Here is a 17,999-nt window from a genome sequence, read left to right as displayed (position 1 = left end):
CATGGAGCACGGGCTCTAGGTGCCCAGGCTTCAGTAGTTGTGGCTCGCGGGCTTGGTCGCTCCGCGCAAGCCTCAACTTCTCATCTGTAAAACAGGAAGGACAATCTGCCCTGTCATGGTGCTGCTGGGGATCAAAAGTACAGGACCATGTTTGATGACAAGGAGTCCTACAAGTTTAAATTAAGAAGAAAGAATGAACCAACCTGGGGACGTGCTCAACCGAGGAGGGCAAAAGAGAGGAAGCTGATCCCAAGGTCTGGGCCCTGCATAAACGTACTTGCCCTCCATCTGCATCTATTCGTGAAAGTCACCAAATTCCTTCCCTGCATTTTACTTGTAAATTTATTGTTTTCCCTCTTGGATCTCATTCAGAAATTGTTACATTGTTAGACTTACATTCTAGAACATGCAGAAACAGTAGAAGAACAGAGTCACTTTAGATCACTCGAGGGGCAGTTTCATTTCTAAAGATGCATTCTAAAACACTCGCTTTTGAAAAGTTTCCTTGGAATTAGTTGGGGGAAAAAAGCAAGAAAATAGTCTTAACTACAGAATGTAATTTTTAAGGAAATGCAGCTTTATTTCTTTCAAGTACAAACAATAACTTGGGCTTGGCTAACCAAATGTTGCCTAATCAAGGGAACCTGCTTTAATGTATAGATATAAATGATTTACAGTTAGCACAATCACTCACAGGTAGAAGAATGCTTCTATGATGCATGAAAATAACTTCTCGTCTTATAGAGACATCTTGTTCCACAATCACTCCACTATTTGCTTAAGCAATCCCTTCTCCCCCACCCACCCACCCCACAGACAGTTCATATATAAACTTCATTTCATTCCCCCTAGATCACAACATACATCAAATAAGTGAAACATAAGTTCCATGTTGCCACAGATGTTGGATTGGTGAGGCCAGTCTTTTTCAACCTGAGCATTCTTATCAAGAGTACTAAGTCTAAATGAGTGAAATATGTTCACAATGTGAGTATATGGACACCAAACAATTGTGAGCTTTTATCATCTGAATTCATAATTTGCCAGGTTTAAATATAGAAAAACACTTTTTTTTTTTTTTTTTTTTTTTTTTTGCGGTACGCGGGCCTCTCACTGCTGTGGTCTCTCCCGTTGCGGAGCACAGGCCCCAGACCCGCAGGCTCAGCAGCCATGGCTCACGGGCCCAGCCACTCCGCGGCATGTGGGATCCTCCCGGACTGGGGCCTGAACCCGTGTCCCCTGCATCGGCAGGCCGACTCTCAACCACTGCGCCACCAGGGAAGCCCAGAAAAACACATTTTTATTTGAGCATATTCATGAAGAGTAGAAGTAGCTGGATTCTTTAAGCTGCAATAATTAAGTATGTTTACATTGGTCAAGACTGTAGTACTAGCTTTAAGCAACTATACCATTCTGGGGGAGACTGGAAACGCACTGAAACAACTTGACAGCAAAACACCTTTTTGCACTGAGCATGATCATTCAGCCTGATTAGGCTGAAGGGAGTGATACAAAGACTATCCAGTAATCCATGTGAGGAATTATTCTGAAAGAAATTCACTTTCCTAGAGTAAGTACAGGGAGCTACGGATCAGGACACTGCCAAAGATGGCTGGTAGGCATTTCTGTCAAGAATGCTAACCTGTTCTCTCCATCAGACATCCTATCTGGGGACTGCAGAATTCTCGAGTGTCTTGGTTGTCTTAAGTATCTTGGCAAGCACCAGCATAACCAGGTAGGAAGGCTGTGTCAAGGGGACAGACCTAAGGTGTCTCTCCCCTATACTGACAACTCTATGGCCCTAAAGGCAAAAGTCACAGTGTGCCCTGGCCCAGGCTGCATCCTAGGGCAGCAATCTGACTACACACTTCCCTACAGAGGATGGCAAGTGGTTCAGACACCAAGGCCCAGTAGAGGCCCAGACAAGGAGGAGGCACTGAGAACTAGAAGAGGGACGATGGGAAGATTCACCTCTAGGCTCCCGAGAAGCCAGGGCAACAGTCACGGCTTCAAGGAGTCGGCTGGGTTTGGCCAAAGCAACGTGCAAAGCCAGGCTCTACTCTCCTTAGCTACTTCTGTTTGGTTGAATCGCCTCACCTAACAGAAACAAATTCTTCATGTCTAACGTAATACTGTTTCCAGAAGTATTTCTTTTCTCCCTAAGATTTACAAATGCAGAGCAGTAATCATTCTCCTGAGAGCAAATATTAGGATGATTACATAACCCTCATTCACATTTTACTGAGCATTTTTAGTGGCCAGCACAGATTAATTTTAAACTATGAAAAATGAAGTACACAGCTTAAAATAGCAATATTCCCCATCTTCCATTTAAAAGCTATTCAAACACATGTACTTCCTGTGGAACGTCTTCAAAGTCTAGCCCCTGTCCTGGAGGAAGTCTTTCTTCCTACTTCTCTGACAGGTCTAAGAGGTCAGGTTTGACAACACTTATTACTTCAAATAATGGGGCTGGCTGGAGGAAACTAGTTTCCTTTGGAATGGGAACAAAGTCTACTAAAACCACACTCACTCAGCTCTCCTGGACCCCGTCCTCCCCTGGAGCCTGGAGTTGTTATGGTTCCCTACACAAACCGGAGAGGAAAGAAGCCCCCCTTCTACCACACCAGGGCCACTCAAGAAATCCAACACTCATAAAGAAAGATGTAGTCTATTTGCTGATGATTAAGAATTTTTCAGAAATGAGAATATTCACAAAAGAAGAGGCAAAGGCAAATCCCTTGCCTCTGAGCTAAGGAAGCAGAAGTCAGTATGTAGGGAAGAGAGGCCCCTAACTCCATGAAGGAGACTGAGTTATCCCCTACCCACTGCTCTCACTGACTCCCCACCTTACTTTATTTCTTTTTAAAGGATAAGTTAAGTTTTCCATTTGTATAAAAGCTGACAATACTATGAATAAAGCTAGCATCCATAAAGCAATTAAATAAAATGCTCAGGTGAAACAAAGACCTCTGTGAGGAGGATCAAAGTTAGGACTCTAAGCACTGCTGTCAAAATCAGCTGTACTACCTTGATGATAACTTTGGTATTCACCTCTGAAAACTGAAATGGGACATGCCATACAGGTTTCAGGTTTGTCATTTTCAAAAACTTTTTCCCACAAATGACTATAGTTATAATCGCTTGGTCTTTGAAGCTATTAGATATATCTGATGGTGAGGTGGGAATAGGGATGGTCATTAGATCAGTAATCTCAGTTTTTTTGTTCTGGCTGGATGAAAAGGAGTTAAGTTGCTTTACCCTTATCATGGCCCAAAGCCTCCCGAGGTTCCTGCAAAATAGATTCCAGCTTCTAATCTGGTTCCACTTCTTGAAGGACCGAGCAGAGCTCACACACAGAACTCAATGTGAAATGGATTTGGGGGACGGAGAAAGATAATTGTTTTTACATAATTCCCTCAGAGCCTCAACATGGGTATTAACTAAACCCGTCCTTGAAACCAACCATCAAAATTCTCTGAAACACTAACTTTGCAGCATTCAGAGGTCCACTGTCAGGCTCTAGGCTGACAGGATTCTGGGAGAGCTGTGTCCCCACTGTACTTTGAATCATTCTCAGCTCTGCCAGCAACCCTTTTCCTACCTGAAAAACAGATTTGCTTTATATCAGAGTTAAGAAGAATGAATACCTCATATTCCCAGGCAAAGGCTCTCACTCAGGTTCCCGTTAAGTTCATCTTCAAACTAGTTTCCTGTCGGTCTGTGAATGAAATGCCCCCCTCACTCCTCTGTAACACAACGGGGAAGAGCTGAATTCTTCCTACTACTTGCTCCCTCGACTTTCTCCCTAATGCTTGTGACAGTTATGTTAAAACAGTTCCACTGACGAATCACAGCATTATCTAATTTACAGGAATGAGAGGGTGGAGAATACAAACTGGCAGCCCGCAGACATGCTTTGTTTAGCCCACTACATCTTGAATGATCTTCGAGTCGCTGTCAACATTTTTAAAATTAGGGGATTACAAATACAATTCTGGAGTTGACCTCCTTCTGAAATATCAGAAGACCTGCCGAACACTAGACTTGTTTCTGCCTAACACTTAGGGCTCCATAACTGCCCTGCCAGATAAGCTTCCCCTGGTGCAGCCCCATCCTACGCAGCATGCTGCACTCACTTATGTTTATCTCCGTGGCTCCCCTGGGCGTGTGGCTTTGCGAACCTTAATCTAGGGCAATTCCTTCATTTCCAACAGAAAGTTAACCTGCCTGAGGCTACACATCAAGTTAGAGGCAAAGGAGGACGAAAGTCAGGGTCAGGGACCTTTCTTTCTAATATGGCACACTGCCTCTCTAGAGGACCACAGCTGCTCTCAGCATTTCTTCTACCAATCATTTACATTTTTAAAGTGGAACATGTAACATTTTCTACATTCCCTCTTATCCATTCTTTTTTGTACGTTTGGATTTCCTTATAGGTGACAACCTTCTATCAGTAATTTCATTTATATATTATCTCCAAACCTAAAGAAGCAATGAATCAACAATCAGACAAAACTGAAATATCAACTTTTGCACACCTCAGCAGACACAGGACCAGAAGGAATCTTAGAAACCAAGTGACAGCCTAACAACTAGCTATACAGACAGGGAAAATGGGGACCAGAGAAGTATACGCCTGGGGTGCAGGGTTCCTAGGTAACAGAGCCAGTCTTCAGTCTGCCAGCTCAGTGTTCTTTCTACTGTACCACGTCACCTCTGTGCAGTCACCTAGGCTGTGGGGGACCAAGGACCAGCTTGCTCCACCTAGAAACAAAAACTACATAACTTCCTCACATCTCAGACATGGCCCACCTTCACTCTGTCAAGAACTAGGGTTTAGAATGTGTTACAAACCATCAATTTATAGAGCTGGATTTGCACTGGAAGACAACTTTTCTTTAGAACTGGTATTTGGTGGACAGTATGAATGTCAAAGAATCTGGCGGTCTTTATAACACGGGTTGTTATAAAAGCTAAGCCCCATGTAAGAAAAGTTGCTGTAACAACATCATAGCACCTTTGCTTCAACTTCAGAAGAGAAAAAGGCAATGGTAAAAAGCTTTGATAATAGACTGAAAGTGTTTTTATAGGCAACCAATTAGCAGATTAATGAGCCATTTAAATATCTTTACTTAAAACCAATATTCAAGGAAGATGAACCCCAAATGCAGCCTCTTATACTGACCCACATAACTAAGTACGAATGAAGTCAGTGGTGCACCCCATCAGCATGCTGCGGCGTATGTCAACAAAATGAGCCCTCCCCCACCCCGAGCCCTGGCCCCCTGGCAAACAGAGATAAATGATTGTGCACTGCGTGATGATACCATTAGGTGAGAACTTTGGTTCATGCAGTCGGCTGCCACAGAGGTTGCACTCAAAACCCGCAGCCCCGGCACCCGACGTCAGTCAGCGGCGCAGCTCGCGGCATCAGCCGTGCTCCTTCCACAACACCAGGTGAATACTGTGGTCGGGCATGCTGGTGGCAAAGACCAAGCCCGTGTCATTGTGCCCGTCCAGTCCATTCAGCCAGGACGCTTCGCCTGCCAGGAAGCTGGAGCCTCTCTTGGATTTCCTATACTCTGGGAGAGGCCAGCGGCTAATCAGGCTCTCTGTCCGCAAGTCCATGATATACAGGTAGTGGTTGTCAAACAGCAGGGCAAAGATATCTCCAAAGCCAAGCAAGGCCAAGTTCGCTATCTCAGGAGTCTTGATGACCCTACAAGGATGAGAGTTAATAAACATGAACCAGAAGGCAACTGTGCTTCTGTTTATGCTACTGTAATTTTTTCTGGAGACATTTAAAACCAATGCAAAATTCAAGCAGCAAATTTAGAATTAAATGAAACATTTTTATAAAAAGGAAAATATGAGGACAAAAAGCTCACCCTCCTTTAGGAAAAAGGCCGGGGAGAAGAGCCCTTCATAATGATAAGGTAATATAACATAGGCATATAAGGAGATGAATATTTATAAAAGCACAAAATGCCCATCTAAGCTGGAAAGGATCTTACAGATTATCTCGTTTAATACTTACTCACTTCTAAGATGTGAAAACTGAAGTACAGCCAGGGTAAATAATTTGGCTAAGGATTCACAACTAGTTAGTTACCAGTCAGAACGAGAGGGTAACACTCAACTCTTACCACTAGGTAAAAACTACTATACAGTCATCCCTTGTTATCCAAAGGGATTGGTTCCTGGACGCCCTCAGATACCCAAATCTGAGGATGCTCCAGTCCCTTACATAAAATGGTGTAGTACAGCTGGCCCTCAACATCCATGGATGCAGAGCACACGGATATGGAGGGCCGATGGTACTGGCCTAGGGGAACCTCCCCAAGCCCAGAACAAAGACTAAAAACCAAGTGACTCAGACTCAGTGCTTCTCTATTCGGCACGTAGCAAACACAGGTTCCTCTCGAAGAACAGCAGAGGCTGAAAATATAAAGTTCCCCCCAATAATTCAGAAACATTTACTAATAGATTGATAATAAGTTAGAAAACTGTGAGAGTTGGAAGAACAGCCTTAACCTTTTCAGGCTGGCAGTTCCTAAAACATCGACGACAAAGGCAGAGAGTGGGAGGGACCTTGCCAGACAGAAACACAAATGAAAAAAAACAAAACAAAACGAAACCCTCCGTCTCTCTCATCTGCACATTTAGTAAGGCGAAAAGTTGATGTCCTCTTTGGAGGCACTAGGAAAAGAGCTATAAGACAAGGGATATACAAATTCTGCTGTGACAATATATTTGAGCCTAGGCGAGACTCCAGTTTTTTTTGTTTTTTTTTTTTTTTATAAGGTTGTCTAGTATGAAGAGTATTTAACAGAAATTATAAACCACTGCTATGTCTAAATCTTGGTATAAATATTTATTTATTTATTTATTTATTTATTTTTCCCTATGTTGGGTCTTCATTTCTGTGCGAGGGCTTTCTCTAGTTGTGGCAAGCGGGGGCCACTCTTCATCGCGGTGCACGGGCCTTTCACTATCGCGGCCTCTCTTGTTGCGGAGCACAGGCTCCAGACGCGCAGGCTCAGTAGTTGTGGCTCACGGGCCTAGTTGCTCTGTGGCATGTGGGATCTTCCCAGACCAGGGCTCGAACCCGTGTCGCCTGCATTAGCAGGCAGATTCTCAACCACTGCGCCACCAGGGAAGCCCCGTGACTCCAGTTTATCCTACATCTTAACAAGGACACTACCAACTAGTGTATGTCCAAGAGGTCAATCAGAAGGGACAGGGCCTGGTAACCAGGACAAGCAAGGAACAGCTAAAGAATATGAGCTTGAGGCGGGGAGAAAGCAAAGTGGCAGGGACAGGGAAGCTATACACGATCATCACCTTTCAACAGTGAAGGATGCGTGAGAGGCCAGGCATTAGGCGCTCTAGCAGAGAGAACGAAGGTCAAAGGGAAAGACCGTTACAAAGGAGCAGATTTTAGTCTGGTATCAGGAAGGGAGGGGATTTAGCAGTGAAGAATAAGACCTGTTCCTCACACTCAACCAGTCCAAAACAACCTTCTTAACCTGTTTCTCTTCTTCATTTCCTTGCTTGCTCATTCACCCAGCTGCTCAAGCTAGGAAACATGGCAACCACGCAAATATCAACCCACAAATCCAATCACCCAGATCTACTGATTTTACCTCCTAAACTTTCCCTTAATTTATTCACTACTACCTGAACTGCCCCAACTCTGACCCAGGACATCACCTTTGCCTGCACTGCTACCAAGAGTTTGCAATGGGTGCCCCCACGTCTGCCCTTGGCCCCTTCCAATCAGTTAACCTCACACTAAAATCTAATCCTATCGTATTTTAAACTTTTAAACCCTTCAATGGCTCTCTCCTGCACGCACGTCTGCCACTCTGGCCTTCTTTCAGTCACTCAAAGGCACCGGGCTCCAGCGTCCCAGGGCCTTTCAGCAGACTCTGCCCTCGCGTCTACAATGCTCCTCGCTGCACCCTCGCCCCTGGCGCTTAGTGAAATGCGTCTACTCATCCTTTAGAGCTCGGCCCCAATCTCCTCCTCAAAGAAGCTTTCCTTTACTCCTCAAACTAGGCAGGGTCTCAAAAGTACCCCGAGCCATGTTGCTCTTACCCCAACCATGAAAACACCTGCATGTAGTCAGCTGTTGAATGTCAGCCTTCCCTGGTCAGTCATTTCCACAAGTTTGGTAAAAGTATCTCTGCTGGTTCCCAGTGTGCATCACAGTGCCTAACGCACGGGTTAAATAAATAAGTGTCTGCTAATGACTAGAGAAGTGGTGCAGTAAGCATGGGAAAATACAAATTCCTACAAGAGAGAGCCAAAGGAAACTGAGGAAAGCAGCAGGAAAGTCTAGTAAGTCCCACATCATCAACACAAGCAGAAAATGACCAGAAACTTGGAAAACAGAGTGGCTAGGGGACAGGACTTAAGCCTGAGGAAGTTGAGCTGACTCCAAACACCCCAGCACACATGTGCTGCAGGACAGAACACAGGTCCCGACAGGCTCACAGCACCTCCTACTTTGATTACTTTAGAACTGTAAACACATCCCTGCCGTGCACTCTGGGCCCTTAAACCTACAAAACCCCACCTGCTGTACTGAGATAACCTAGCTCAGGGGATTGCACCGTAACGTAGCTTCACGGAGCAACATGCTACTACTCGTGCTTTCCTTTCAAGTAGCATCAAAGCTCACAGAATGCAATCTGGTCCTGGCAACTGAGGTCACAGGATTTGTACAAGATTTCAAAAAGAGGCTGTTATGTTCATGTTTGAGGGGGAAAAGCAAGAGATAAAATAGCCCCTCCTCAAAAAAAAAAAATCTGAACTTAGTACTTGCTAGCAGCAAACCATCTTGCCTGTTTATTGGTTACAGCTAGTATATCGAAACATCAAAAATTAACAGAACTTTCATCTGGGACTCTGGACTCAATATGCCATTCTGAGTAAGAAGCACACACGAGAATATAGGACCAAATTAAACCTTTAGAGACTCTCAAACTCTAAGCATTAATCAGATTATAATACCTCTATTCTACCTCACCTCTTCACCCCTCTCTCCCAAATTTTAATTCAAAACAAAAACAATATTAAACTATCAAAGATCTGATCTTCCCACGGTGACTAAGGTCCTATCTGCGGGGAACTGGTTCCAGGACCCCCTTGGATAACAAAATGCATGGACGCTCAAGTCCTTTGTATAAAATGGTGCAGTATCTGCGTATAACCTACACACGTCCTCCCGTATACTTCAAACCATCTCTAGATTACTTACATCTAATACAATGCAAATGCTATGTAAATAGTTGCTGGTGCGTGGCAAATTCAAGTTTTGCTTTTTGGAACTTTCTGGACATTTTTTTTTTTTAATATTTTCAATCCTCAGTTGGTTGAATCTGTGGGTGCAGAACCCATGGCCAAATGTACTTCAATTTCTTACTTTGCAAAGACTCAAGTTCTTTCAAAAGTTCCTTCTCTCTGGCTTGCTGGTTCCTTAAGCATATGCCTGCCCGATGATCCAACCACGGATGGATGGATGGATGGATGCTGGACTAGGGTGAGCTGTGGGATACTGGGCAAGGCCCTTATCCTCTCTCAGCTTCAGTTTCCCCATCTATAAAATGAAGAGGTTGGACTAATGTTTTCTGGCATCTGTTCCAGTCTTTTTTTGTCAAAATGTAATTATCAATCATTTCTAGAAATTATTCTGATAGCTTGCAAATCTAACTGGTTAGAAACGTAGGTCTAACTCCAGGAAGACATAAATGAGGTTGTAACTTTACGACCAGAGAGACTGGGCCCACCAAAGTCCTGCTGGCTAGTAGGATCAGATCCCATACAAGTTGACCTCAAACAGTCATGCATAAAAACAATGAAGAAAATGTTCAGTTTCTGTCCCCAGGCCAGCACTTCCTGAAGTATGCTATGGAACACTAATTCTGTGAGCTGTTAACATGTGCTCCTCAAAACAAGGGCTCTGTGCACAATACATGTGAGGTACAGTAGGTTAAACAAATTAAAACAGGTTTCTTTATGTAGGACTTCTCACACCTATTAGTAATAAAAACCTGTCAGGTCCTCTGCTAGGTCCTCATTACAGGCATTTCGTTTAACCTTTACTTTACAGGTGAGACAATTCAGACACAGAAAGGTTAAGAAAGTTACATAAAATCACACAGCTCATAAGAAAGAGAACTAGGTCTTAAACCAAGGTTTATTTATCACCAAAGTAGGTTCTCTTAATCACCATATGTCACTGGCTTCCATCAACCTCCAATATGCTAACAGATATCGCCAGTCTCCAAGAGGGGTCTATGATATACAGTGAATCACAAAATTATTTGTCTATAGACCTCTATTTCTTTCTTTGGAGAGAAACTCTGCAGGTTGTAACTTTCTCCAAGTTTCTCTGTCTTTCTGCTAGTCAGCGGAAAGCCACTCAATCCCTCAACACAGAATTTCAACTGACCAGGAAGTAGAACATAAAATATTAGAACTAGGGCTTCCCTGGTGGCACAGTGGTTGAGAGTCCGCCTGCTGATGCAGGGGACACGGGTTCATACCCCAGTCTGGGAAGATCCCACATGCCGCGGAGCGGCTGGGCCTGTGAGCCGTGGCCGCTGAGCCTGCGCATCCAGAGCCTATGCTCCACAACGGGAGAGACCACAACAGTGAGAGGCCCACGTACCACAAAAAAACAAACAAACAAAAAAAAACTTAGAACTAGAGGAGATCTGAAAGATCTTTTCATCCAAACTCTTCATTTTCCAGAGAAGCTGGAAGGGGAATTCAGAAATTCTTAAAGTGGAAGTAACTCAGAGTAAGAAGACGACTTAGAATCTAGACCCTCTACATTCTAACATATAACTCTTTCTAATTTAATTACTGCCTTTAAAACATTTTTATGTGTGAGATTTTCAGCACACAACTGATGGAGTAAACATTTCCCCAAAGCAAGTTACTAACTGGTTTATGGAAATATTTAGTCTTGCCTTTATTATTAAACTGCAACAGACCGTTAAAGGTAAAGGCCCAAGGGAATATTACCTGAGAATATCATAACTGGCAAAGTCCCACTGGTAGAGACCCAGTGCCGAACTACAGACAATGTATTTGCCATCAAAATGAAGTCTTGGCTGCAGGCAGATACTTCTATCCTCAGAGACAGACAATGTCTTTAAGCACTTACAGTTAATTTCTCTCCCAATTGGCCAAATCTACAGATAAGAGAAAATTAGGAAAGGTGAGAGATCACATCACCATAGAAAAGCTTGTCCTTAAACAACGTGGCTTGTGTTTGCTGACGTCCAATACAAAGTGAAGTAAACTGGAGAGACCACGGGTTTTACAGCTGAAGCATGGGTTCAGATTCGGATTTGGCACATATGTGTGGTGTAATCCTGGGTAAAACATTTAACCTCTTTGAACCTCAGTTCCTGCAGTGACGATGGTCAGTGCCTACATATGGAACAGTTTAAAAGATGCAATAAAAATACATGTAAGAGTGTTCTGTAAACTTTTTTGCAAATTGCTGTTATTATTATACAAGTAGATGTTTATGTTTTCATACTTCGGATCTAAGAACTGAGGAGAAAAGGAGATATATGTCTTAAGGAAAGGTAAGAACGCATCAAAGATAAATTTCTGTGGATTTTTTTCCCCCTTCATTTACAAATCAGAGTCAGAAACTGCCTAGAACACAGGAAAATGAACAATTCTCTTTCCAGTGGGTTTAAGAGGGCTTAAAGACATTCCTTCCTCCCTTGAAATATTCCCCCTGTGCCACACTCTTTCATAAGGCAAAGTAATGGAGGAAAAAAAACCTCACCTTGATCTCATATTTGTCTGCACTTAAGAGGATGTAGTCTCCAGGGCTGTGCAAGAGAGACTTGACTTTGCACTTTTGTAAGACCACCTAGAAATAATAAATATCCATGTTACAGAAAGATCCTTTTAGTACTGTTCCTATCCCTTTTAATTAAAATATGAAAAAGAGCTCAAAATGATATGGTATATGAGTAATCTATAACTCTATGTTAACTGTAACACAAGTTAACCTTTACTAGGAGTTTTACTATTACCAGATTCTTTAGATTATTAGCAAGACCTAAAAGTGTCTAATGTTGGCAGCATTTACTCTTAGCTTTAGTCTGGAAGCAAACATTAGGACTTTAAAAATTATAAAACGTGACTTCATAAAAAATGTGAGGGATAGGAAAGAAAAAAGTCCATTCACATAGTAGATACAAAGAACCTGTTTTCATAAGCATGTGCATCATAAAGGGAAAAGCACTCGACTTGGGACCAGAATGTTGACTGGGACCAGTCATATGTTGACTCTGCAACCTTGGGCAGGACCATCTAACCTCTTCGTTTCTCAGTTTCCTCATCTTTAAAATAGGGGATGGGGCACCTATTATCTCAAATAATTGTAGTGAAAATGAAATAAAACAATGAAAATAATAATGTAAGAGAAGCTAACATTCCATTAGCATGTGGGATAATCTGTAAACACTAGCTTCTGGTTATTTTAGGAATAAATCAGCATAAAGTGAGAGGGGAGGCCAGGCTCACTCATTCAGAAGCCTGGGTTGCAGGTTCAAATGAAACTGACAGACCTGCTACTGAGTGCCAGGCACCTTGCTGGGTTCTGTCTCATCATCTCATTTAGTACTCACAGGAACATTTAGCAGATGATGAAACTCAGGCCCTGAAGGGAAGAGTAACTTATCTAAGACATCTCAGTCAGTGTCCTGGCCCCAAGTTCACTGTTTTTAACATAACACCAAATTATATAACTTTTCTATTTAAAATTGAATGCACCCAGTACAGAATTTTTTTCCCAATGTTTTTATTGTGGTAAAATACACATAACATAAAATGTAGAATCTTAACCATTTTTAAGTGTACAGTTCGGTGGTATTACTGGTCTTCTCACACAATCACCCACCCAGTCTAAAACCCACTAGTCATCGGATTCTTTCTTCTTCTTTGTTCCCCATGAGTAAGTTCAGTTGGCTTTACCTTAAAGACACATCCTTCGTGTATGCCCTTCTCTTTCTTTATTGCCACCCAAGTCCAAGCCATGGGTCTCTTTTGCTTAGACTGCTGCAAAAACCTAACTGGTCACCCTGCATCCACTTGTGCCCCACTGTAACCCATTTTCCACTCAGCAGTTATCTTTTTTTTTTAAACTTGCTTTTTAATTAATCAATTAATTTATTTATTTTTGGCTGTGTTGGGACTTCATTTCTGTGCGAGGGCTTTCTCTAGTTGCGGCAAGCAGGGGCCACTCTTCATCGTGGTGCGCGGGCCTCTCACTATCGCGGCCTCTTGCGGAGCACAGGCTCCAGACACGCAGGCTCAGTAGTTGTGGCTCATGGGCCTAGTTGCTCTGCGGCATGTGAGATCTTCCCAGACCAGGGCTCGAACCTGTGTCCCCTGCATTGGCAGGCAGATTCTCAACCACTGCGCCACCAAGGAAGCCCAGCAGTTATCTTCTTAAAACATGAATCACACCAGACTCTTGCTCAGAACTCATCAATTGCTTTCTACTATACTTACAATAATCCAGAATCCTTAATGAGCTCTAGTAAAGCGTACGTGATGTCCCCTCTCCCACACATCCCCCAACTACAGCACAGCTCCGCTGGCCTTCCAGGGCAATCAGCTTATCAAATGTTCTAGGCTCTTTCCCACCCCAGGGCCTGTGCACATACGGTACCCTCTGAAACACTCCATTTACACAGTTACCTCCCATTTATTCTTCACATTTGGCCCCTTCTTTAAAAGATTTCACTGAATCAAAATGAATTAGACCCTGCACTTTTCCTCCATAGCACTTAACACAATTTGTGAACTTGTGAAATTACTAATAACTATTCCTCCTACTAGACTAACATTCGCATCAAGCCTGGGTCTGTTCTGCTCACTCCTGCATCCTTAGCCCCTCACAGAATAGCATGATAAGCTCAAGAAAAGTGTTTCTGCATGGCATTTCCACTTTTTACATGGCTTTTGATCCTCACAGCAATCGTTTTTTTGAAAACTAGAAGACATCACAACATTCTTCTCAAGATCCTGTACATTTTTGTTTCACTACTTGCGAGCATTATTTTCTCCTCCTTCCTCCTTCCCTTTCTGTGCAATTCATTTAAACTAAAAAACCAAAAAACACTGTCCACCCATTTCTCCCACTCCCCACATCCCACCCCCTGCCTCTGGCAACCACCAGTCTGTTCTCTGTGTCTATGAGCTTGGCTTTTTTTCCCCCTGTAGAGTCCACATGTAAGAGAGATCGTATGGTATTTGCCTCTTTTTTGTCTTACTTCACTTAGCATAATGCCCTTGAGGTCCATCCATTTGTCACATATGGCAAGATTTCATTCTTTTTTTATGGCTAAATGATATTTCAATACATATACCCCTTCATCCATCTATGGACACTCTGGTTGTTTCCATATCTTGGCTATTATAAATAATGCTGCAATGAACATGGGGGTGCATGTATCTTTCTGAGTTAGTGTTTTCAATTTCTTTGGATAAATACCCAGAAGTGGAATTGCTGGATCATGTGGAAGTTCTATTTTTCATCCTTTGAGGAACTTCCAAACTGTTTTCCATAGTGGCTGCACCAATTTACATTCCCCTAAAAGTGAACAAAGGTTCCCTTTTCTCCACAATATCACGAACACCTGTTATTTCTTGTCTTTTTGATAACAGTCATTCTAACTAGCATGACGTGATAACTCATTGTGGGTTTTTTTCCCCCTAATATTTATTTAGTTAGTTGGCTGTGCTGGGTCTTAGTTGTGGCATGTGGGATCTTCATTGCCACGTGTGGGATCTTTGTTGCAGCATGCGGGATCTTTTTTATAGTTGCAGCATGCAGGATCTAGTTCCCTGACCAGGGATCGAACCTGGACCCCCTGCATTGGGAGCACAGAGTCTTAACCACTGGACCACCACGGAAGTCCCTCATTGTGGTTTTGATCTGCATTTCCCTGATGATTAATTATGTTGAACATCTTTTCATTTACTTGTTAGTTGTTGTTTTCATTTATCATCTATACGTCTTCTTTGGAAAAATGTTCAGATCTTCTGCCCATTTTTTAATCAGATTGTTTGGTTTTTTGCTATTGAGTTGTATGAGTTATTTATCTATTTTGGATATTAGCCCCGATCTGATATATAATTTGAAAATATTTTCTCCCATTTAGTAGGTTACCTCTTAATTTTGTTAAGTTTCTTTTGCTGTGCAGAAGCTTTTTAGTATGGTGTAGTCCCACTTATTTATTTTTGCTTTTGTTGCTTCTGGTGTCAGATTCAAAAAATCACTGACAAAACCTATGTCAAGATACTTACTATGTCTTCTTCTAGTCTTAAGTTTTATGATTTCAGGTGTTAAGAAGTTCAAATCTTTACTCGATTTTGAGTTAATTTTTATGTATGGTGTAAGACAGTGGTTGAGTTTCATTCTTTTGTATGTGGCTGTTCAGTTTTCCCAACACCATTTATTGAAGACACTGCCCTTTCCCCATTGTATATTCTTGGCTCCTTTGTCATAAATGAATTGACCATATATACATGGGCTTATTTCTCGGCTATATATTCTGTTCCATTGATCTATGTGTCTGTTCCGCCAATACCATAGTTTTAACTACTATATCTTTGTCATATAGTTTAAAAGCATGATGCCTTCAGCTTTGTGCTTTTTCAAGATTGCTTTGGCTTTTTGAGTTTTTTTGTGGTTCCATACAAATTTTAGGATTATTTGTCTTATTTCCTTGAAAAATGCCATTGGAATTCTGATAGGGATTGCACTGAATCTGCAGATTGCTTTGGGTAGTATGGACATTTTAACAATACCGATTGTTCCAATCCATGAGCATGAACTACCTTTCTATTTATTTGTGTCTACTTCAATTCCCTTCATTAAGGCCTGGCAGTTTTCAATATACAGGTCTTTCTGTTATGTACTGGTTACACTTATTCCTAGGTATTTTATTCCTTTTGATGCAATTGTAAATGGGACTGTTTTCTTTCTTTCTCTTTCTGATAGTTCATTATTAGTGTACAGAAAGGAAACAGATATTTGTGTATAGATTTTACATCTTGCAACTTTACCTGTAGTTTACAAGTTCTAACAGTCTTCTGGTGGAGTCATCAAAATATCATGCATCTGCAAATACTGACAGTTTTACCTCTTCCTTTCCAACATGGATCCCTTTTTTTCCTTTTCTGCTCTGTCTAGGACTTCCAATTATATGTTGAATAAAAGTGGCTAGAAACCAGCACAATGTTCTTTTAAAGAGCCTGTACATTTTTCTTCCACTTCTTGCAAGCATTTTCTTTTTTAAAATGAAAATTACTTTTCTGATTTAAAAATATGCTTATCCTCAAGGGAAAAAAGTACTCAATTCCACAAGAAATAATCATCTTCAACATTTTAGTGCAAAAACACATTTAGAAACTGTCATCACACTCTACATAGTTTTTTGTACGTAACCTGTCTTATTTGCTCCCTCTACCCACCTAATATATTGTGGGCATCTTTCCATGTCCATAAGTCACTCATTCATTAAACTATTTACTGAGTGTCTTTTACATGCTGGTCACTGTGATACACCATCATGCTTTGTGGTTGTATCTATCCCATCTTATGACTCATCTACCACTTACGAGGCAGCATCTACCATCCCCCATCCCACCCCCAGCTCCCCCACCCTCAGCAAGACTGATGTCAACATTTCTTCTGTAAGTCTTCCTACCTTGGTGACCCATTCTGTGTGCCCGGTGAGTGTGTTCAGGCACGTCCCAGCAGATAAAGCCCATACTTTCACAGTGAAGTCTGCAGAGCCACTCACCAAGATGTCCAGTTCATCATTGTAGTCGACGCTAAACACTAGTATATACAACACACACAAAGTTAAAATACGCCTTTGCCTGTGGGTCTTTCATAGTAGAGTTCAATTACATTTATTCTCCCTAGCTGCCTAACTGTATAATTTCTCAACCAGAACTACTGTAGGAATGATGCTTTCTCAACTAGCAATTTTATGCTAAAAAATATATCTATTTCAAAATTCTTGTTATTATCATAGCTTATAATTCTAAGGATGAAAAGTTCTTGGAATAGTACAATCTCTTATACTTGCACTAGGTTCAGAGTGAGAGGTAAATCAGTGTAGGAGACAATGGCATTTCTTCTCAGGACTGCCTGCCTGATACTACACGTAACTTATCTAGCCTATGCAGGAAAAACAGAACATAGGTGGACCTACTCAGATTTGTACTATTTACTGCAGTAAGATAAAATGTCAAGAGTATAAGCTGCAAAACAATACCCATACTGAAGAAAAGCCAGTGTAATGAGAAAAACAAAACAAAGATCTTAAAGGTCAGACTGAGCCATTCTCTCAAACTGTCTGATTTTCTTTAGAGCTCTATCCCCAGCACCTAAAACAGTGCCTAAGTATAGCAAGTACTCAAATATTTGTTTTTAAATGCCTGCCAAGCTCTAAAGGAACACTGGGGACCCAAAGATGAAGACACTGCTCTTTTCTTTAAGGAACTCAGACTAAGTGAGGGGTGGAAGAGGAAGTCCAAAAAATAAAAAATAAATGTTTACCTCTTGCTAGGGAAACACCAAGGAGAATGACTAACTCTGCCCAGGGGTATCAGGGAGGACTTCAGGGAAGAGGCGATATTGGAGATGGGCCCTGAAGGATGAGTAGAATTTATCAAGAAAAGAAAGAGAATACTGCAGGTAGAGGGAACAGCAAAGGCACGGAGTTAGGTACAGCCACAGCAATGTCCAGGGAACAGCAAAGAGGAAATTTTTTATAACAGGGCTCTCAAAGCTGACCAGGTATAAAATCACCTGGAAGTCAATGTACAACCCTGGACACTGTGGAATATTACACTCAGTTTGATATATAAGTTCCATGTTAAATCATATATCTTCAAAATATTAATTTCTACAACAAACAAGTGGTAGCAGAGAA

The 17,999-nt window shown here is 41.9% G+C and overlaps 1 protein-coding gene across 2 annotated transcripts in view; it reads right to left on the bottom strand.

Moving 5' to 3' along the window:
• Window positions 1-556: 556 nt before the first annotated feature.
• FBXW2 (F-box and WD repeat domain containing 2) overlaps window positions 557-17,999 on the bottom strand; it is a 31,933-nt gene continuing 14,490 nt past the window's right edge. Inside the window, exons 4-8 of one of the 2 annotated variants that reach the window (XR_014295740.1) lie at window positions 16,764-16,897; window positions 11,822-11,908; window positions 11,041-11,210; window positions 9,434-9,607; window positions 5,638-5,722 (exon numbers count right to left, since the gene is read on the bottom strand). Coding sequence is in view for 1 of the 2 variants with exons in the window: in XM_082640824.1 (XP_082496950.1) it covers window positions 5,434-5,722; window positions 11,041-11,210; window positions 11,822-11,908; window positions 16,764-16,897 (680 nt within the window). In the remaining variant the exon portion in view is untranslated. Of the gene's footprint in view, window positions 5,723-9,433; window positions 9,608-11,040; window positions 11,211-11,821; window positions 11,909-16,763; window positions 16,898-17,999 lie in introns of both variants that reach the window. The other variant, XM_082640824.1, reaches the window with a different exon arrangement.

The sequence above is a fragment of the Mesoplodon mirus genome (assembly GCF_964341445.2).
Source record: "Mesoplodon mirus genome assembly, chromosome: 1".
Taxonomy (NCBI): Eukaryota; Metazoa; Chordata; class Mammalia; order Artiodactyla; family Ziphiidae; genus Mesoplodon; species Mesoplodon mirus.
Note: the sequence above shows the minus strand (reverse complement) of the source record. Positions and strands in the feature narration are given on the sequence as shown.